We start from the raw sequence: 22,544 nt of genomic DNA on the forward strand, positions 1-22,544 counted from the left end.
ATGTGTTATTTCATAGTTTTGATGTCTTCACTATTATTCTACAATGTAGAAATTTGTAAAAAAAATAAAAAAATAAAAAACTCTAATGAGTAGGTGTGCCCAAACTTTTGACTGGTACTGAATATTTAATGCATTTTTAATTTAGGATGTAACACAAGATAATGTGGAATAAGTCAAACGGTATGAATACTTAGAGAAGGCACTGTATTTGATGGGAACATTCATCATGACAATTTATTTAAGATGTGTTGTTCGTGACATACAAATACTATGACTTTGCAAAGCATTGGAAGCCATTTGTGCGGAGATACTCAAGGGGAAGGGGAATTTCAAGGGGAATTTAGCCACCCTAAAGTCTGTCATGATAAAAGCACTTCATCCAAGACAAATCTGTTATTCTGTCAAATAAAATAGTTTTGTCATATTCTGTCAAATAAAATAGTTTTGTCATATTCTGAATCAAAAGTCCTACTGAGAAAAGCTGGATGCTTTAAACCACCTCACATTCTGTAGCGTTCTTTTGAACACAACAAACTTTACTTACTGACAATGTGTTACACATCATACAACTATAGTCAAGTTAGAGATTTCAACAAGTTAATGAGACATTAACAAATTCACCAAATGCTTTAGAAAGTATGTGTATGTGTGTCATAAGAAACATGAATCATCTTCCATAAACTGTCATCGTGGATTCAGAGTATACATACTGTATGCAGGCAGCTCTGGAATGGAAAATAATCCATAGTAGCTGCAGTTCATAATCTCTAGAATAGTATGTTGTTCTGAAATGGAGGATTAAAGTTATGACTATCCATTACCTTTATTATAAATAATATTGGGTCTATAGGAAGATTTAGGGTTTACCAGAGTAATCCAGTACTGTATATGAGGAAAGTTTGGCATGCATGTTGGACATTTGTGCATGTCTGTGCAGCATACCACTGGAAATAAGGCACAAACAAGGTTTCAGACCGTGGCCTGTTATGCAGCCTACAAAACTATAGCCACAATTTATGTAACCACTTACTACAATGTACTTTTACTTGTCAGAAAACCTACTGGTAAAAGGCTAAGTGATCTCAGGGTCTGTAGCCTCAATGCACTTGACCAGCACCACCTACGGGACATGTTCCATACTTCCTTCGGGGCTAAAGAGGAATCACATGTCTGTGCTTGGGAAAGGATGTCAAAATGTGCCTAATTTGTAAAAGGTTCGTAAGCATGTTATTGGCATTGATCAGTATCCTTTTTTCACACGTGACATTATCAATATGACAATGGGTTTGCCTTCAAAATATTTTATTTGGCAAATGAAATGACATTGGTTTGTGCAAGGTTTAAATCAAATACATACAGGTAAATAAACCAAACATTTGAGGCCATGTTTCCGTAGACCAGACAATGAGCAATTATTCACATATGGTATCATTGGCGATAGAGTGAAACACAGTCAGTGTAATAAATGAATAGAAATGGGCATTTCAGTACAGCTGAATAATTCAGTGACATTGTAGACCGTATTATGAGACAGAACAGCAACATCCTCTGATATCCTGTCCCTGGATTAGCATAGCAAGTACATCAATTCACTTTATGTATAGGTTGTATTGCCATAAATTCTATCCACCTTCCACAGCACATTTACAGGAACATCATATATTCATTGTTTTGATGCAAGTGGCCTTACCTTTTCTGAAGTGAAGACTGATGTCCCAGCAGGCTTTGTTGAAAATTACATTTAGTAGAAACTTTAGATGTTTTTTGACAGACATCTTATCAAGGCCAATCACTGGCACTCAGAATTATATAATTCTTAAAATAGCATACAGCATAACTAGACTGCTCTCACCTTTGCTATGTTACCTATATAGGTTCTGCAGAAGAAAAAAAACTAAGAAAAATAAAGAAATCGCTGTCAGGTCAGACTAATTGGACACAATGACGTCCATCATTAATTTAGTGCCTTTGCAAATTATTCAGACCCCTTGACTTTTCACATTTTGTTAGGTTAAAGCCTTATTCTAAAATTGCTAAAACAAATAATATTTCATCAATCTACACAATAGCCCGTAACGACAAAGCGAAAACAGGTTTACATATTTTTACAAATGTATATATAAAATAAAAACCTTATTTATGTAAGTATTCAGACCCTTTGCTATGATACGAAATTGAGCTCAGGTGCATCCCGTTTCCATTTATCATCCTTGGAGTGTTGCTACAACTTGGAGTCCACTTGGGGTAAATGCAATTGATTGGACATAATTTGTAAAGGTACACACTTGTCTATTTAAAAAGGTCCCACAGTTGACACTGCATGTCCAAGCAAAAACTAAGCCATGAGGTCAAAGGAAATGTCCGTATAGTTCTGAGACAGGCTTGTGTCGAGACCCAGATTTGGGGATGGGTATCAAAACATTTCTGCAGCATTAAAGGTCCCCAAGAACACAGTGGACTCCATATTTCTTAAATGGAAGACGTTTGGAACCACCAAGACTCTTTATAGAGCTGGCTGCCTGGTCAAACTGAGCAATCGGGGGAGAAGGGCCTTGGTCAGGTAGGTGACCAAGAACCCGATGGTCACTGACAGAGCTCTAGAGTTCCTCTGTGTAGATGGGAGAACCTTCCAGAAGGACAACCATCTCTGCAGCAACCAATGAGGCATTAATGGTAGAGTGGCCAGACGGAAGCCACATGACAGCCTGCTTGGAGTTTGCCAAAAGGCACCTAAAGGAATCTCAGACCATGAGAAACAAGATTCTCTGGTCTGATGAAACCACGATTGAACTCTTTGGCCCGAATGCCAAGCTTCACGACTTGAGGAAACCTGGCACCATCCCTACAGTGTAGCATGGTACTGGCAGCATCATGCTGTGGGGATGTTTTTCAGCATCAGGGACTTGGGAGACCAGTCAGGATCGAGGGAGCGATGAACAGAGCAAAGTACAGAGAGATCTTTGATGAAAACCTCCTCCAGAGCACTCAGGACCTCAGACTGGGGTGAAGGTTCACCTTCCAACAGGACAACGATCCTAAGCACACAGCCAAGACAACGCAGGAGTGGCTTCGGGACAAGTCTCTGAATGTCCTTGAGTGGCCCAGCCAGTCTTGACTTGAACCCGATCGAGAGAGACCTGAAAATAGCTGTGCAGCAACACTCCCCATCCAACCTGACAGAGCTTGAGGGGATCTGTAGAGAAGAATGGGAGAAACTGTGCCAAGCTTGTCAAAGGAGAGGGTCTGAATACTTTTTTATTTTTCTAAATTAGCAAAAATGTCTAATAACCTGTTTTTGCTTTGTCATTATGGGGTAGTGTGTGTAGATTGAGAAAAAAAAATATTGAATAAATTTTCAAACAAGGCAAAATGTAGAAAAAGTCAAAGGGTCTGAATACTTTCCTAAGCCACTGTATATTAACATTGTCCTGTTCATTTCAGAGTTGCCCGTTGCAGACACTCATAGTGAGGTTTTTCTTCAGAATTCCTTTCGACTGCAAGGGGCATACCATAGTGATGCTATATGGTTACAGGGTCCGACTACAAGGTCTGAGAAATAAGAGAAAATGTTGTGGTCACTGACATTTATTTGAATTCTACTTTAGCAACAACAGTTAAAAGGGACAACCAGTTTGATTATTTTCACTAACTAACACAGAATAGCATTGCGCATAGTACAGTCAGTGAACCAATGGAAAGTTTAAAAAAAATGTAAAAAAGGAGCAACAATTCCAAGGTTATGTTCATGAGTGTATATATATATATATATATCCACATCTTCTTTTCTGGAGGGTGCTGTAAAGAGTGACAGATATTACATGGCACAATTGTAAAAGAAAACATTGTTCAGATATTTTGGTCCATGCTGCACTACCTTACCAAATTCTGTTTTCTTTGAACTTTTTCTCTTGTTCCTGTATTAAAATACCATTCAATCATTTAAAGAGAAAATAACTACTTGCTTAAGAGGCTGAACATGGATACACACAAAACTATAGTAATCAATAAGCATGGTACTGTACGTTACCTTAAGTAAAGAAAAGTTGAGATGAATGAAGAAATTATTCAACACAAAAAGAACTGCAGCACAAGCCTCAACATTTCTGAAGATTCATCACTTAAGAATGTGGAAGTTTCATTTCCTTATTCATTCAAGTTCGAGCTGCCTGCTAGGGCCACTAAATTACGCAGGTTGGCATTTATTGGGATGATTTATGTACTGGAAGCAACTCTGCAGTGGTCACTAGGTGGCACAGCCACAAAGTCATAATATATAACCTTAAAGTTTTACGATATAGCCAATTATGACTTTGCAGTTGGCCCATCTAACGGAAATCACTCAGTTCTGCCTCCAGGACAAGATTCATGACAATAAACATCAACCTGCCCAAGGCAACAGGGCTTAGTTTTCTAATCAGAGGGATGTGTTGGTTACTATTTGTTCCCCTCGAATGTACACCCTAATCCCATCAACTACCTAAAATACCCACCCTCCAATGGCCTGCGTTCTAGTGGGATCTGTTAATCAAAATGTAAATCAAACAGATCTAAACCCAGCACTTCTGTTGGGAGATCCAGGGTCTCTGTTGAGATACCCAGAGTATCTGATGGGTTATCCAATTGTATGGGGGCATTCTCAGGCACATCTTCCTTGGGCTGTGGGTCAGACCCACGTTCAGTCTCCATTGACTCCTTTGTGTCAGTTTCAATGGTGTGACTGTTGTCAAGAGCTGGGAGCTCAGGTTGGATTTGCTCTGTTTGTGGGGCCGTAGCCTCCAAGGTTTCGCTGTTCTTTAAGTAATTCGGAGCAGCTTTGGACTCTATGACTGCTTTAGTGGACATGGCAGTGCTGGATGTGGTACTGCTGCTATAAAATATGTCAAATAAATCTTGTGCTTTTGCAGCAGCTAGGCTAGACTTAGGTTTTTCTGATTTCTTCATCACCTCACTTGGGGGTCTCTGCATGAATGGAGGGGGTATGACCATCACTGGGACATTCTGCTCACTCTCAGGGACTCCTGGTGCAGATACATCTGACTCCATGGTCATCATTATCAGGACAGGCGGGGGAGGCAGGGGAGTCTTGAACTCCGACATCACTGCTGAAGGAGTGGACGTGGGGGCTTGACTAACAGACTCCATTGTGGAAGCTTTCTTTTTGTCTGGTGTAAAATCGGGACCTGGCTTCCAGGTGCCATCTGCTGACTCCAATTCCTCACCACATAACGCCTGGGAAATGAATTCTGCTGCCATTACAGGGTCCTTTATAGGCTGGTTCTGTATGACAGGCAGAGGCGTCTCTCCACTGGCACCGGGTGGTTTGATAGAGGGGAAGGTGTTGAGAGGGGCCGGTTTAGCATAGACCCAGGGCCCAAGTCCGGAGGACTTTCTCAGGACCACGGAGGGAGCAGGAAGGTTTGGGCGTATTTTCCCAGAGTTGAAGGGTACCCATGTGTTAGTTGGGGGGATGACTGTCTTCCCTGACAGCTTGATAGCAATGCTCTTGGCTGCGGCCACAGACTTTGAAAACGCATCCGGGTCGTCATCCTCTTCAGCATCTGCCTCATCTTCCTTCAGGAACTCAGCAGCCACTCTCTCGGCCTCCTTCGCAAGCTCATTTTCTATTTTTTTCTTCCAACTGAACTTCCCAAAAGCAGACGGAGCCTTTGGCTCTACTTTGGTTGTTTCCTCACTTTTCTTGCGCAGCTTTGCTCTCAATGCTGGATTAGGCCCACAGAACACTTTGGGAGGCTCACCGGGTTTCTCAGGCTCAGACTGCTTTCTAGATCCTGACTTCTCATCTTCCCTTTGATGCTCACCCTGGTCTTTCCTTGATTGTCTTTCCTCCTTTTCATTCTTAGGTTTCCCATCCTCCCTCTCTGATCTACACCTCTCCTCCTCTTTCTTGCTATATTTGGGGTTGGGTTCTTTCCCCTTACCATATCTGGACCGGTCTTCCTCCTCCTCATTATGCCTCCAACTAAACTTGGGTCTCTCCTCTACCCTGCTAGACCTAGGCCTCTCTTCCTCCTCCCTGCGATGTTTTAACCACTCCTCCTCCTTGTTATGCTTGTACCTCTCTTCATCCTTCTTACTGTATTTGGGCCACTCTTCCCCCTCCTTGCTATGTTTATATCTCTCCTCTTTCTTGCTGTACAAAGACTTCTCGTCTTCCTCCTTTTTGCTATACTTGGCCCTCTCTTCCTCCTCCCTCTTGTAATATTTGTACTTCTCCTCCTTTTTGCTGTGCTTCGCCTTCCCCTCTTTCTCCATGTGTTTGAACTTCTCATTGTCCTTTCCCTTGTCCTTTTTGCTGCGTTTATGTTTCCCTTCCTCCTTCTCTTTGCTCTTTTTGGATTCTTCCTCTTCGTGTTTGCGTTTGAACTCAGAGTGCTTCTTGTCACCAACTTCCAACGTGAGTCCAGCCTGACGATCCAGGTTCCTTCTCTGTTCGTAGAGTGGATACTCATACATTTGTTTCTAGCAGAAGGACCAAACACATATGTAAATCATTAAAGTTAATACAAAATAAAAACTGTCCCTAAAATTAGACTTAAAGGGACAGTTCATCCAAGTGTTCTTACCTTGTTGGCAGTGTATGGACAAGGACAGAGTGCAATCCACAATGAGTTTGTTTACCTAGCCACCAACACTAACAGAATTTTCTAACCAAAAACCAACGTTAATCAATGTACCCAATATTAGCATGTATGAAATTTCATGCCCAAATCATCTCATAAATTCAAACCAAGTCATTGAACTTTAGACTTTAAATTATTTTAGAAAATGCTTAAATTAGCAGTTGGTGACAGTGGCTAAGTGAACATACTTAAACTTGTGTTGCAACCTCTACTGTAGGAAGACATAGTTCACCTAAATTACACAATGATACATGTCTATGCTATCCAAAGTAGCAGACCAGGGTTCAAATAGTATTTTAAATACTTTGCTTGAGCCTGCCTGGGGTGTCAAATGAGGTACTATTTTATGATTTCTATTGCACCAGGCAAGCTCCTTTTAAACATTTCAGATACGATTTGATCACAGGCCTGCAAAGTAGACAAAAGACTACTGTGTGCACAAAGCAATAACAAAACGCAGCAGGAAACCGAACCAGGTTTCCGAATTTCAAATTTGTAAACATCCTTAATGTAGCCCTAGTGAAATAATATCCTACTCCCAACTAATAATGGCCTACCTTGTATTTCTCATTGTGAGTATGACTCGTGGCATGATCTTCAGCACAAATTGCATCCCCGTAAAACTCCTCGCACAGCTGGCAATAATATCCCCTCACAGGCACCAAAAACTCAGATCCTATGAGAAAAAGAGAGAGAGGTTTTTAAAAATACCTAATGGTCACAGGAAACAATCATTGATTATTACCTTTAATGTGCTCTCCATGGAAGAACCTGTTATAAAAGTAGATTGTTATAAAATGTAGGTCCGTTACTTGGAGAGTATAAGTACATTCAGTAAACATGGACATATAAACATCAACATTTGTAATTGACTAACGGTTGCCCAAAATGACCCCCTTTACATTGCATATAGAAATCAATGTTTATTTCTTACTTCTTATGCATAGTTTTGTATTCAGTGACTGCAAACTGTGGCAGTGATCCAGCACAAAGAGCCTAAAAGTAAAAGATTGCTAACAACATTTAACAGTACATTACAAATATTTAGAAAAAGAGAAATGTATAAAAACAGAAATTCAAGTTTGTACCTTTAGCAGGTTTAGTCATTTTCTCCCCTGAAGAGTAAATCTTATTAATCTCATTGTTGGAGGAACTTGACGTCCATGGTCGATTGTAAGGATCCTGAGTCTGCACAGTGCCAATGAAAAAAGAATGCATAAACAATTTGCTGTAAAAATACAAGACTGCACAATTCAAAAAACAAAAATTGCCACGTTTGAAAGGTAAAGGAAATTCAACCAGATATGGGGACAAAGAACAAAAACAGGAGACCTCAATTTCATGATAGTAAACAAAAGCTCTTCAAGTCACTGACTGAACGACCAAGAAGGGTCCAGCTGCAGCCAATAAGTCCTTAGCAGAGAGCACAAGAATCCTTGCTGAGAGCAGCCAATAGGCTTTCCACATCACATTCAGGAGTCTGCTGCGTTCATTTCAAGGTAGCTAACTAGCGGACTTCATAGCTAACAGGGCCTGTAAAGAGATGTGTCCATCCAAGTGTTTAATAGATAGCAATTGAATTATTAAGTTAAATGTAAACTTCACTATCTAGCTAGCTAGACAGGATGAACTGAAGTGACACAATGCTAGGTCATAATTCATTATTAAATATTAGTTCCGGCCATGCAATTTAATTGATTATCTTGAGCTCCAGCTGTGCTGGTAAAGGCATGAACAGCACGGCTACCTGACCACTCAATCGCAAATGTATTATTAAAGACTTGTACATTAAGCAACACTGTCTAGCTAACACATTTCTTTATTGCGTAGCCTTTTGGTTGTTCTCTGTAGTCTGTACGTTATGTGACAAGTTCCACAGCAAAACTCTGGAACTGCTGGAGCTGGAGTCTTATTGGAACATTCTATAAATGGTACACAAACCTTTCGGTGCGATTTGCTGTGCAAGTGTGTGAAAAAATCGAACATGGAACCACAAGTGACATTGCAGCTTTTGCACCAGTGGTTCCCAGCGTCATAGTATTCAAACAGGTCTGCTGGATGCTCAGGAGGCTGGGTACTGGCTGGGGATTTCTTAGTAGAGGCTCTTAAGGACAATGATGCTGCCTAATGAAGAACAGAAGTTACACAAGTCAGCAAAAGAGCTAAATAAGCCTAGAGGAAGCAGGCAAAAAAAATACTGAAACACGGTATTAAAACGACAAAACACAGAGAATTTTACGATGTTCCCCAAACATTGAAATGTCAAAAACGCTCACCTTGACAACATAGGAGATCTGTGTTCCAGCCTTGAGGGAGTTACTCAGGTTGTCAGAGAATCCTGTTTTTAATGGCTAATATTTGACTCGCATTGTCATATTCTTGTACGCTTATCTCCTCCAATTAATGGTCAAAATTACATTTTAAATACTGATCTGTGAGTTGAGCAAAAAAGTTGTGAGAAATGAGTGCTCGATGAGTGGAAAAACATCAAATAGGAGATTTCAGGAGATTTACTCCTCGCAACAAAACAGCTACAATTCAGAGTTGAGTTTCCAATGAGATCCATTTGACTTTCGTGTATTCTCATCTTCAAATGTTACATATTTTCCATATCCAATAACAATTATTTTAATTGAATACCCATGTTTAAGTGTTCTAATAAATTAGAGATCCACCATCACCCTATTAACAAATTAGAAATAATTTGATCCAGTGGAAAAGATTAAAACAGTCCACATTATTGGGATCCCTCTCTGTATGCAAAGTATTCATCCCAACTAATCGCTGATCTCCTAGCTAGCCTACATGTTGATGGTGAAAATGCTCTTATGAAATGACAGTTAAATTACAAGGAATGATGTTAATCTTTCAATCCATGAAAGTAAATACCCTATATCCAAGCTTCTAACAAACATCTTACCTGACTGTGGCATCTCCAGAAACTCTTTCAGAGAAAAAGTTTGACATGGTGGTGGTCTTTCATAAACAAATACTGTGAGCTCTGAAAAATATTGTAAATTGTAAGGTGAGACATCAGAGAAGATGTAACCCTTTGCTTAATCACAACTGTTTGCCATATGAAACTGAACAGGTTTCCACATAAGTTGCAGGTTTAAAACACGATCATTTGTAAACATGCATGCATTTGTAGACCAGTTTTGAGATTAGTTGGGTCAGACATTGGCATACAAAGAGGGAACTTTTAAACCGAGGAGTTAAAACTCTGCCCCTTGGACAACACCAACAGATGACATAGCACACGGTCTGTCCTGGTAAGCCTGAGCAGTATGTGCACCACACGTTGTTTAACCCCATATATGATGTATAAGCGAAAGGCTGAATGCCAGGTATTCAAAGTACACTTTATATACAAAAGTATGTGGACACCCTTCAAATTAGCGGATTCGGCTATTTCAGCCACACCCGTTCCTAGCAGGTGTAGAAAATTGAGCACACAGACATGACATTGCCATAGACAAACATTGGCAGTCGAATGGACAAACTGAAGAGCTCAATGACTTTCAACGTGGCACTGTCATAGGATGCCACCTTTCCAACTAGTCAGTTCATAAAACTTCTGCCCTGCTAGAGTTACCCCTACCAACTGTATGTGCTGCTATTGTGAAGTGGAAAAGTCGAGGAGCAACAACGGCTCAGCCGCAAAGTGGTAGGCCACACAAGCTCTGTCCTTAGTTGCAACACTCACTACTGAGGTCCAAACTGCCTCTGGAAGCAACGTCAGCAAAAATAAAAATGTAAACCGTTATTTTACCAGGTAAATTGATTGAGAACACGTTCTCATTTGCAGCAACGACCTGGGGAATAGTTACAGGGGAGAGGAGGAGGATGAATGAGTCGATTGTAAACTGGGGATTATTAGGTGACCGTGATGGTTTGAGGGCCAGATTGTGAATTTAGCCAGGACATAAGTGCCATGGGATCTTAAATGACCTCAGAGAGTCAGGACACCCGTTTAACATCCCAGCCGAAAGACTGCACCCTACACAGGGCAATGTCCCCAATCACTGCCCTGGGGCATTGGGATATTTTTTTAGACCAGAGGAAAGAGTGCCTCCTACTGGCCCTCCAACACCACTTCCAGCAGCATCTGGTCTCCCATCCAGGAACTGACCAGAACCAACCCTGCTTAGCTTCAGAAGCAAGCCAGCAGTGGTATGCAGGGTGGTATGCTGCTGGTTAAATAACTGTTCGTCAGCAGCTTCATGAAATGGGTTTTCATGGCCTAAGATCACCATGCACAATGCCAAGCGTCAGCTGGAGTGGTGTAAAGCTCGACACCATTGGACTCGGGAGCAGTGGAAACTCGTTCTCTGGAGTGATGAATCACGCTTCACCATCTGGCAGTTCGACAGACAAATATGGGTTTGGCAGATGCCAGGAGAAGGCAACCTGCCTCAATGTATAGTGCCCACTATAAAGTTTGGTGGAGGAGGAATAATGGTCTGAGGCTGTTAATGATTTGGTCTAGGCCCCTTAGTTCCAGTGAAATCTTAATCTTAGCATACAATGACATTCTAGATGACTCTGTGCTTCCAACTTTGGGCCAACAGTTTGGGGAAGGCCCTTTCCTGTTTCAGCATGATAATGCCCCCATGCACAAAGCGAGGTCCATACAGAAATGGTTTGTCAAGATCGGTGTGGATGAACTTGACTGGCCTGCAGAGCCCTGACCTCAACCCCATCGAATATATTTGTGATGAATTGGAACACCAACTGCGAGTCAGGCCTAATCGACCATCATCAGTGACGAACCTCACTAATGCTTGTGGCTGAATACTGAATGCTTGTGGCTGTCCACATACTTTTGGTCATGTAGCAAAATTACTGCTTACTGGTATTTAATGAATCAGACAAGGGCAAGTATACATTTAAATCAAAACCGTACCTTTTGAATAGTTACTCATGTCATTTAGACTCATATCATGAAATAAAGCAACGTTGACCTGTCAATTTCTGCAGAATAATTACATTTCTGCAGCAATAATGTACATGTTTTTCTAAGGTTTTATCAGTACTTCAGCTCTCTGGCTTGTGCCTGGAGCAGCTTACGGAATTATACCTTGACAGAGGCCTGGACCCCAGGTGATACCTCTCGGCTGCGAGCGCGCTCCTGTTTCTTCTCCTTGTCTGGAGGTGGTGGGTGTGTTGGATGCTCAAGGTCTCCAGAAGCCCTACCCTCTCGCCGGGGCTTGTCAGTTGGTTGTAGACCGAGAATAAGAGCCACTTTGTCAAGCTCGCATCGTTTCTTCTCTGCTACCTCGTGCTCGTTGCGGAGCACAGCAATCTGAGACATGACCTCTTCCTGGAGCCGACTGATCTCTGACAGTAACGGGTCCTTATGGCCATCCTTTTCACGCCGCTTTTTGCGCAGCAGTTCCCCTACAAAGTCAACAATGAAAAATGTATCCAACTGTGCAACAACCTTCTGAATAAATTTGTATTTTTAAATGTAATTAACAAATATAGAAAAGGCTTTGAGATGATTGAAGTACCTTGCTGTTTTCGCAATCTCTCCAGTTCCTTCATGAGATAATCTTTCTTCTTCATGCGGATGTCTCGGTCTCTTCTCAGTTTTTCACGTTCTTCAAGAACCTACAGAATGCAGGAGAATCATTAGAGAACTAGAGTATGCCAAAACAGCATCAAATGACAATACTGTAGGCTTCATTTGGATTTAAGTGGATAGCTGAATACTCCACCTTTTGTTTTTGGCTTTCATTATTTCTCTCTTCTAAAACCCTCCTGTCCTTGCCATTATCCTGAGCGGCCATCTTTGATGATGCTATACAGGAATAATGTACAAAATTAGGCAAGAGTTACATGATTAAAACTACAGCTTACAGTATTTTCAGAAAGTATTCAGACCACTTGACTTTTCACATTGTTACATTACAGCCCTATTCTAAGATTACTTTTTTTCTCATCAATCGACAAATTCCCCCATTATGACAAAGCAAAAACAGGTTTAGAACTTTTTGCAAATGTATTAAAATAAATGTAAATTAAATATCACGTTCACATAAGTATTCAGACCCTGTACTCAGTACTTTGTTGAAGCATATTTGGCAGCGATTACAGCCTTGAGTCTTCTTGGATATGACGCTACAAGCTTGGCACACCTGTATTTGGGGAGTTTCTCCCATTCTTCTCTGCAGATCCTCTCAAGCTCTGTCAGGTTGGATGGGGAGTGTTGCTGCAAAGTTATTTTCAAGATGTCAAATCAAATCAAAATTTATTTGTCACATACACATGGTTAGCAGATGTTAATGCGAGTGTAGTGAAATGCTTGTGTTCGATCAGGTTCAAGTCTGGGCTTTGGCTGGGCCACTCAAGATTTGTCCCGAAGCCACTCCTGCATTGTCTTGGCTGTGTGCTTAGGATCGTTGTCCTGTTGGAAGGTGACCCTTCACCCCAGTCTGAGGTACTGAGCACTCTGGAGCAGGTTTCCATCAAGGATCTCTCTATTCTTTGCTCCGTTCATCTTTCCCTTGATCCTGACTAGTCTCCCAGTCCCTGCAGTTGAAAAACATCCCCCACAGCATGTTTCTGCCACCACCATGCTTTACAGTAGGGATGGTTCCAGGTTTCCTCCAGACGTGACACTTAATATTCAGGCTAAAGAGTTCAATCTTCATCAGATCAAAGAATCGTGTTTCTCATGGTCTGCGTAGCAGTAACTCGTCCTGTCGTATCGTCTCTGTAAATATAGTCTCTTTTTCATTTTAGATATTTTAGATATTTTTTTCTTCGCATATCTTTAAAAACATTTGGCTAAACCTAAGCTTCCAAATACTCTTCTGCAACCCGCCAATGTTGCTACTTTTCCTAAAGTAGTTATATTTACTTCGAAACCGAAACCCTTCAACTGAAGCTAGCCAGCTATGCTAGCGGTCTTCAGCTAACCTTTAGCTCGGAAAGCTCTCGCCAGTTCGAACAACGCAACGCTAACCAGAGCATAACGGACCTATTTATTTTTTACCCCCGGATTCCCACCACAAACGGAACATTCTTCAGCTGGATCTTCACAACTAGCTATCGAGCTAAACAGCAACCCTGGTTGATTACTCCTGGCTAGCGTTTCCACCCACGTAGCTTGAAGCTAGCCCGGCCAGAGTTCCTAGCATACTCCTGGGCTACAGTCCCTTGACTACGACCGGTCTATCGATGTCACCGCATGAAGAGGAATAAACAGACTCACCCCATCGCAACGTCCTCCAAAGGCTAACTCTCTAGCCCTCGCTATCTCCTTGCTTGCTAACTCTGCATGCTAACTGCTAGCTTGTTTAGCCCAGAACACACCCAAGAACCTCCAGAAGCTAACCAGCTAGCTACAAGCTATTTAGCTACCAGATAGCTAGCTACAAGCTATTTAGCTACCAGCTAGCTAGCTACAAGCTACTTAGTCATTGTTAGTTTTCTTAACCTGGATAACACTAGCCAGCCCCCCTGCCCCTGGACTCTGATCACTTGGCTACATAGCTGATGCACGCCGGACTGTCCATTAATCACGGTACTCGATTCTGCTTGTTTGTTTTATCTGTCGGCCCCGTTGCCTAGTCAATGCCATTTTACCTGCTGTTGTTATGCTAGCCGATTAGCTGTTGTCTCACCCACTGTTTTAGCTAGCTTTCCCAATTCAACACCTGTGATTACTGCATGCCTCGCTGTATGTCTCTCCCAAATATCAATATGCCTTGTATACTGTTGCTCAGGTTAGTTATCATTGTTTTAGTTCACTATGGAGCCCCTAGCCCCACTCCTCATACCCCTGATACCTCCTTTGTCCCTCCTCCAACATATGTGGTGACCTCACCCATTACCACCAGCATGTCCAGAGATAAAACCTCTCTCATCATCACCCAGTGCCTGGGCTTACCTCCGCCATACCCGCACCCCACCATACCCCTGTCTGCGCATTATGCCCTGAATATATTCTACCATGCCCAGAAACCTGCTCCTCTAATTCTCTGTCCCCAACGCTCTAGGCGACCAGTTTTGATAGCCCTTAGCCGCACCCTCATACTACTCCTTCTCTGTTCCGCGGGTGATGTGGAGGTAAACCCTGGCCCTGCATGTCCCCAGGCACCCTCATTTGTTGACTTCTGTGATCGTAAAAGCCTTGGTTTCATGCATGTCAACATCAGAAGCCTCCTCCCTAAGTTTGTTTTACTCACTGCTTTAGCACACTCTGCTAACCCTGATGTCCTTGCCGTGTCTGAATCCTGGCTCAGGAAGGCCACCAAAAATTCAGAGATTTCCATACCCAACTATAACATCTTCCGTCAAGATAGAACTGCTAAAGGGGGAGGAGTTGCAGTCTACTGCAGAGATAGCCTGCAAAGTAATGTCATACTTTCCAGGTCCATACCCAAACAGTTCGAACTACTAATTCTGAAAATCACTCTCTCCAGAAATAAGTCTCTCACTGTTGCCGCCTGCTACCGACCCCCCCTCAGCTCCCAGCTGTGCCCTGGACACCATTTGTGAATTGATTGCCCCCCCATCTAGCTTCAGAGTTTGTTCTGCTAGGTGACCTAAACTGGGATATGCTTAACACCCCGGCAGTCCTACAATCTAAGCTAGATGCCCTCAATCTCACACAAATCAAAGAACCCACCAGGTACAACCCTAACTCTGTAAGCAAGGGCACCCTCATAGACGTCATCCTGACCAACTTGCCCTCCAAATACACCTCCGCTGTCTTCAACCAGGATCTCAGCGACCACTGCCTCATTGCCTGTATCCGCTACGGTGCCGCAGTCAAACGACCACCCCTCATCACTGTCAAACGCTCCCTAAAACACTTCTGTGAGCAGGCCTTTCTAATCGACCTGGCCCGGGTATCCTGGAAGGACATTGACCTCATCCCGTCAGTTGAGGATGCCTGGTCATTCTTTAAAAGTAACTTCCTCACCATTTTAGATAAGCATGCTCCGTTCAAAAAATGCAGAACTAAGAACAGATACAGCCCTTGGTTCACGCCAGACCTGACTGCCCTCGACCAGCACAAAAACATCCTGTGGCGGACTGCAATAGCATCGAACAGTCCCCGCGATATGCAACTGTTCAGGGCAGTCAGGAACCAATACACGCAGTCAGAAAAGCTAAGGCCAGCTTCTTCAGGCAGAAGTTTGCATCCTGTAGCTCCAACTCCAAAAAGTTCTGGGACACTGTGAAGTCCATGGAGAACAAGAGCACCTCCTCCCAGCTGCCCACTGCACTGAGGCTAGGGAACACGGTCACCACCGACAAATCCATGATTATCGAAAACTTCAACAAGCATTTCTCAACGGCTGGCCATGCCTTCCGCCTGGCTACTCCTACCTCGGCCAACAGCCCTGGCCCCCCCGCAGCTCCTCGCCCAAGCCTCTCCAGGTTCTCCTTTACCCAAATCCAGATAGCAGATGTTCTGAAAGAGCTGCAAAACCTGGACCCGTATAAATCAGCTGGGCTTGACAATCTGGACCCTCTATTTCTGAAACTATCCGCCGCCATTGTCGCAACCCCTATTACCAGCCTGTTCAACCTCTCTTTCATATCGTTTGAGATCCCCAAGGACTGGAAAGCTGCCGCAGTCATCCCCCTCTTCAAAGGGGGTGACACCCTGGACCCAAACTGTTACAGGTGACTGACCATCTCGAATCCCACCGTACCTTCTCCGCTATGCAATCCGGTTTCCGAGCCGGTCACGGGTGCACCTCAGCCACACTCAAGGTACTAAACGACATCATAACCGCCATCGATAACAGACAGTACTGTGCAGCAGTCTTCATCGACCTTGCCAAGGCTTTCGACTCTGTCAATCACCATATTCTTATCGGCAGACTCAGTAGCCTCGGTTTTTCGGATGACTGCCTTGCCTGGTTCACCAATTACTTTGCAGACAGAGTTCAGTGTGTCAAATCGGAGGGCATGTTGTCCGGTCCTCTGGCAGTCTCTATGGGGGTGCCACAGGGTTCAATTCTCGGGCCTACTCTTTTCTCTGTATATATCAATGATGTTGATCTTGCTGCGGGCGATTCCCTGATCCACCTCTACGCAGACGACACCATTGTATACACTTTCGGCCCGTCATTGGACACTGTGCTATCTAACCTCCAATCGAGCTTCAATGCCATACAACACTCCTTCCGTGGCCTCCAACTGCTCTTAAACGCTAGTAAAACCAAATGCATGCTTTTCAACCGATCGCTGCCTGCACCCGCATGCCCGACTAGCATCACCACACTGGATGGCTCCGACCTTGAATATGTGGACACCTATAAGTACCTAGGCGTCTGGCTAGACTGCAAACTCTCCTTCCAGACCCATATCAAACATCTCCAATCGAAAATCAAATCAAGAATCGGCTTTCTATTCCGCAACAAAGCCTCCTTCACTCACGCTGCCAAGCTTACCCTAGTAAAACTGACTATCCTACCGATCCTCGACTTCGGCGACGTCATCTACAAAATTGCTTCCAACACTCTACTCAGCAAACTGGATGCTGTTTATCACAGTGCCATCCGTTTTGTCACTAAAGCACCTTATACTACCCACCACTGCAACTTGTATGCTCTAGTCGGCTGGCCCTCGCTACATATTCGTCGCCAGACCCACTGGCTTCAGGTCATCTACAAGGCCATGCTAGGCAAAGCTCCGCCTTATCTCAGTTCACTGGTCACGATGGCAACACCCATCCGTAGCACGCGCTCCAGCAGGTGTATCTCATTGATCATCCCTAAAGCCAACACCTCATTCGGCCGCCTTTCGTTCCAGTACTCTGCTGCCTGTGACTGGAACGAATTGCAAAAATCGCTGAAGTTGGAGACTTTTATCTCCCTCACCAACTTCAGACATCAGCTAGCTGAGCAGCTAACCGATCGCTGCAGCTGTACATAATCTATTGGTAAATAGCACACCCATTTTCACCTACCTCATCCCCACAGTTTTTATTTATTTACTTTTCTGCTCTTTTGCACACCAATATCTCTACCTGTACATGATCATTTATCACTCCAGTGTTAATCTGCAATATTGTAATTATTCGACTACCTCCTCATGCCTTTTGCACACATTGTATATAGACTCCCCTTTTTTCTCTGTGTTATTGACTTGTTAATTGTTTACTCCATGTGTAACTGTGTTGTCTGTTCACACTGCTATGCTTTATCTTGGCCAGGTCGCAGTTGCAAATGAGAACCTGTTCTCAACTAGCCTACCTGGTCCTTCTGTAGCTCAGTTGGTAGAGCATGGCGCTTGTAACGCCAGGGTAGTGGGTTCGATCCCCGGGACCACCCATATGTAGAATGTATGCACACATGACTGTAAGTCGCTTTGGATAAAAGCGTCTGCTAAATGGCATATATTAAATAAAGGTGAAATAAAAAAATAAAAATAAGGTGCCATTTGGCAAACTCCAAGCGGGCTCTCATGTGCCACTACCATAAAGGCCTGATTGGTGGAATGCTGCAGAGATGGTTGTCCTTTTGGAAGGTTCTCCTATCTCCACAGAGGAACTCTGGAGCTTGGTCAGAGTAACCATCGGGTTCTTGGTCACCTCCCTGACCAAGACCCTTCTTCCTCGATTGCCCAGTTTGGCCAGCTCTAGGAAGAGTCTTGGTGGTTCCAAACTTCTTCCATTTATGAATGATGGAGGCCACTTGGGGACCTTCAATGCTGCAGAAATGTTTTGGTACCCTTCCCCAGATCTGTGCCTCGACACAATCCTGTCTAGGAGCTCTACGGACAATTTCTTCGACCTCGTGGCTTGGTTTTTGCTCTGACATGCACTGTCAACTATGGGATCTTATCTGGACAGGTGTGTACCTTTCCAAATCATGTCCAATCAATTAAATTTACCACAGGTGGACTCAATGGACACAAAGTCTTGTATCAAAGGGTCTGAATAGTTATGACAATAAGGTAGTTCTGTTTTTATTTTCAATACATCTGTCTAAAAAGGGGCCTCCCGAGTGGCACAGAGGTTCTAAGGCACTGCATCACAGTGCTAGCTGTGCCACTAGAGATCCTGGTTCGAGTCCAGGCTCTGTCGCAGCCGGCTGCGACTGGGTGACCCATGGGGTGTTGCACAAATGGCCTAGCGTCGTCCGGGTTAGGGGAGGGTTTGGCCAGCAGGGATGTTCTTGTCCCATCAACTAGCGACACCTGTGGCGGGCCGGGAGCAATGCACACTGACACGGTCACCAGGTGTACAGTGTTTCCTCTGACACAATGGTGTGGCTGGCTTTCGGATTAAGAAGACATTGTGTCAAGAAGCAGTGCGACTTGGTTGGGTTGTGTTTCAGAGGATGCAAGGCTCTAGACCTTCGCCTCTCCCGAGTCCGTACGGGAGTTTCAGCAATAAGACAACACTAACTACCAATTGGTTACCACAAAATTGGAGAGAATGAAAACATGTTAAAAAAACTGTTTTCGCTTTGTTATTATGGTGTATTGTGTGTAGATTGATGAGGAACATGCTTTGATTTAATCCATTTTAGAATAAGGCTGTAACATAACAAAGCATAAATGTGGGGAAAGAGAAGGAGTCTGAATACTTTCCGAAAGCACTGCACGTGCTGCAGTTTCATTGATCACCAACCAAATGTATTTATTGAAGAGGAATGAACAAGTAATTAAACATCCACTTATTCAATGGTTTGTTCTCACCTTTTCTTTCACCCCCCTGGTGTAACTCTGGCTGGATGACATTCAAGTATGGTCTGTCAAACGGCGGGGCTTTCGGGAAATCTTCAATGGGAGATTGAGGAAGCATGCCCATAGATGGAGGTGGGTACATCGGCCACTGTTGGGGCATGTACGGCCAGTTCCCATACTGCCCAAAGCCATGAGGTGGATAGTTGGGTGGTACCAGACCATGTGACTGGGCTTGGGCGTAGGCAGGAATCGAGATAGAAGGGTGGGTGGGTGTCACTGGAGTAGTTTCAGTCTTCACCTCTCCGCCGCCTCGAGTCTTCCCATGGGTGCTGCGTCTGTCAGATGGGGGTGACTTCTTCTGGCTCCTTCTGTTATCAAGGCTGCTGCTTAGGCTCCTGCTACGACTTGGGCTGTTGCTTTCGCTACGACTGCTACCACTGCTGGAGCTGCTTCCACTGTGGCTATTATGCATGCCCCTGCTCCTGCCTGAGCTTCTTGAAGAGTCACGGTGACTCCGCCTCCTCCCAGGACAAGGGGAAGGGGGTTTCGGAGGGGGCCTCTTTCCATGCAAACGCTCCTGAGTCCTGGCAGCCATCTTGCTGATCTCCGTCACCCCCAGATCCAGCCCAATGGTTTTGAGGAGGTCCTGGATCTTCTCGTACTCCTCCACATCTCGCTTCTCCTTCCCTTCCAGTGGTCCTGTTCCTAGTGGGTAGTCATTAGGCTCTTCAACCTTGATATTATGGTCAGGGGTGGCAGAGGACCTGCTTTGATGCTGATACCTCATGTCCACCTGTTGCTGACGAGAGCTTCTCTGATCGACAATACCAGGATGGGCCTCAAGAGGCTGTGAGGCGCCATAGCTTGCCGGCTCACTCATAATATCACCATAGAGCTCTGACAGACTGTGTTGTTGACGGGGAACTCCTGCTGGAGTCTGAGACCTGCCCTTCTCTAGATCATCTTCATCGCCATAAAGGAACTTCTCCTCATCATCAATGTCTGGTACCCTCTTCTTTTTCTCCTCATGCGGTGCAGATGCATCTCCCAACAAGCCAAGGATCCCTGCAATCCCACTGGGATCAAGTCTGCCCTGGGCCATGCGTGGGTCATCTCTCAGTTCTCCCAGCATGGTGGCCAACATGTTAGGGTCCATGCCTTTCATAGCTGAGAGGAAACGCTCTGCCTCAGCACCAGGGGTAACTCTTGGAGAATCACTGTTCTGCAAAACAAAAAACAAAAGAACAATATATGTTGAACAAATTAATCATGATAATCATTTAGATAAAAGAAAAAAGGTAATTGTGGGATGACAGGGTTAGAATGAGTATGAAGATCGGTAATACACGACACAGCTATATACTACATCATTAATTTAACACAGTAATAAAATGGCATATGTCCCCTACCTGCACAAATGGGGGGGAGTCAGTCTCCGAGTCCATGCGCCTCTTCAGGATGGACTTTGTGGGCATGTTCATGTCTTCCATCTCTTTGTGGCGACGGGCCAACTCCAGCTCCTTGAACCTGCTCATCTTCTTTATCTTATTAGCGTCTCCCTTGCTGCTCCTGCTACTGCTGCTACTGCTACTACTGCTGGTACTGACACTGCGGCTCCTACTCTTGTGTGGACCAACACTCTTTGCTCTGCTTATACTGCGGGCCTGTCCATAGCTCTCGCCACGACTCCCGCTCCTGCTTCGGGACCTGCTTGGCGGACGGCTCTTGCTCCGTCCCCCCATTTCAGGGCTGCGGCTTCGGGCCCGGCTTTTACTCTGTCCCCCCAATTCAGGGCTGCGGCTTTGAGTAAGGCTTTTGCCCTGTCCCCTCAATTCAGGGCTGCGGCTTTGAGTAAGGCTTTTGCTCTGTCCTACCATTGCAGGGCTGCGACTTCGGGCACGGCTTTTACTCCGTCCCCCCAATGCAGGGCTGCGACTTCGGGCACGGCTTTTACTCCGTCCCCCCATTGTAGGGCTGCGAGTTCTGGCACGGCTTTTACTCTGTCCCCCCATTGTAGGGCTGCGACTACGAGGACGGCTCTTGCTCCGTCCCCTAATTCCCGGGCTGCGACTACGATGTCGGCTTCTCCCTCTGCTGGGACTCTGCCTCCTGGGGCCACGGTCGTCAGGGCCATCGTAACTGGACCTCTTTGGCAGGTAAGGAGGGTAGTCTCTTGAGGGTAGCCCTGCCCCAGCTGGTCCAGTCAATTCATTGCCCACAGTGATTACCAGACTGTGGTCTGTGGGGATGCCACCACGGGGAGAAGAATGAGAGCTCTATTGACAGAAACAGATTTGTAATCAGATCCCTTAACTGTAATCAGTTTCATTACAATAAATAGTTTGACAGGATTTTGAAGTTATTAGACGGAGCAAATGAATGCATTGCTCCAGTGAAAAGGAAATAGGAGCCAATGCAAGGGACAGGGCAACTTCCAGTTCCACTGTAAATAAAAATTGCACCTGCGCTTGTAGCTGGTTAATAATAAACAGTGACAAATAGTCATGATAACTAGCCTAGTTAGCTAGCTAACCAATGCGCTATGTAAACAGACAACACGCACGATTTTTTTTAAAGCTACATTTACCAGTGTAATTAGATAGTGGCAGACTAGTCGGGTAGACAGTATCCCGCACTTAATTATCGCACTTACTTCTCTTGGGGGAGGGCCGCTGCCCCAATATTCACCCCCTGGACCTCTGTGACTTACTGAACCGGGAGAAGGATACCTCCTGAGCGGTGGAGAACGCCTGTACGGGTCTGGAGGTCCGTCATGGTAACCCTGAAAAGGAGGTCTGGGCCTGCCTCTTTCTTCTCTAAACGGTTGCCCAGGATAAGTCCGGACAGGAGTAGGACCACGGCCCTCGCACTGCTGCGGGTACCCTCCTCGAGGTGGAAGAGGCCGACCACGATACATATTTCACTGTTAAATTGGCCCTTTTCTATCAATTACAGCTACTTGCTACCACACTGATTTCATGCACATTTACTTTTTTTATTACTTACAGTCTGCAGTTGGTTATAACAAATGCAAGCTACCATGTAGCTATTTGAATTTGAGTGTTCAACGAACAACTCAGCGCTCAATTTGTTGTGATTTCCGGCCTGCTTGAACCTTCTTCTTTGGTATTACTGGCGGTCGGCAAAACAACGTGAAAGATGCATGCCGCCACCTACCGTGCCGAAGTGTGTGGTTGAAAAAGGTTTACATACTGTAAATCCTCCTACCCAATCCCGTACTAC

General features: G+C 44.4%; 1 protein-coding gene across 1 annotated transcript; it reads right to left on the reverse strand.

The window, feature by feature from the left end:
• Nucleotides 1-3,569: 3,569 nt before the first annotated feature.
• On the reverse strand, nt 3,570-22,544 carry LOC124038187 (zinc finger protein 318-like). The gene is made up of 10 exons (XM_046353726.1): nt 21,955-22,544; nt 20,711-21,577; nt 19,314-20,523; nt 12,362-12,444; nt 12,155-12,254; nt 11,722-12,041; nt 8,583-8,765; nt 7,730-7,829; nt 7,199-7,317; nt 3,570-6,480 (listed from the first exon to the last, which is right to left on the reverse strand). The coding sequence occupies exons 1-10, from the start codon at nt 22,216-22,218 to the stop codon at nt 4,522-4,524; spliced, it is 5,205 nt and encodes a 1,734-aa protein (XP_046209682.1). The 5' UTR covers nt 22,219-22,544; the 3' UTR covers nt 3,570-4,521.

Source organism: Oncorhynchus gorbuscha, linkage group LG06 (assembly GCF_021184085.1).
Source record: "Oncorhynchus gorbuscha isolate QuinsamMale2020 ecotype Even-year linkage group LG06, OgorEven_v1.0, whole genome shotgun sequence".
Lineage (NCBI taxonomy): Eukaryota > Metazoa > Chordata > Actinopteri > Salmoniformes > Salmonidae > Oncorhynchus > Oncorhynchus gorbuscha.

Excerpts from the sequence above, each read along its gene's own strand:
- LOC124038187 (XM_046353726.1), bottom strand. The coding sequence starts at position 22,218 with ATGTATCGTGGTCGGCCTCTTCCACCTCGAGGAGGGTACCCGCAGCAG. Across the intron at positions 12,445-19,313 it reads CCAGGGGGGTGAAAGAAAAG|CATCATCAAAGATGGCCGCT; the intron begins GTGAGAACAAAC and ends ATTCCTGTATAG. Across the intron at positions 7,830-8,582 it reads ACAGCAAATCGCACCGAAAG|ACTCAGGATCCTTACAATCG; the intron begins GTTTGTGTACCA and ends GGCACTGTGCAG.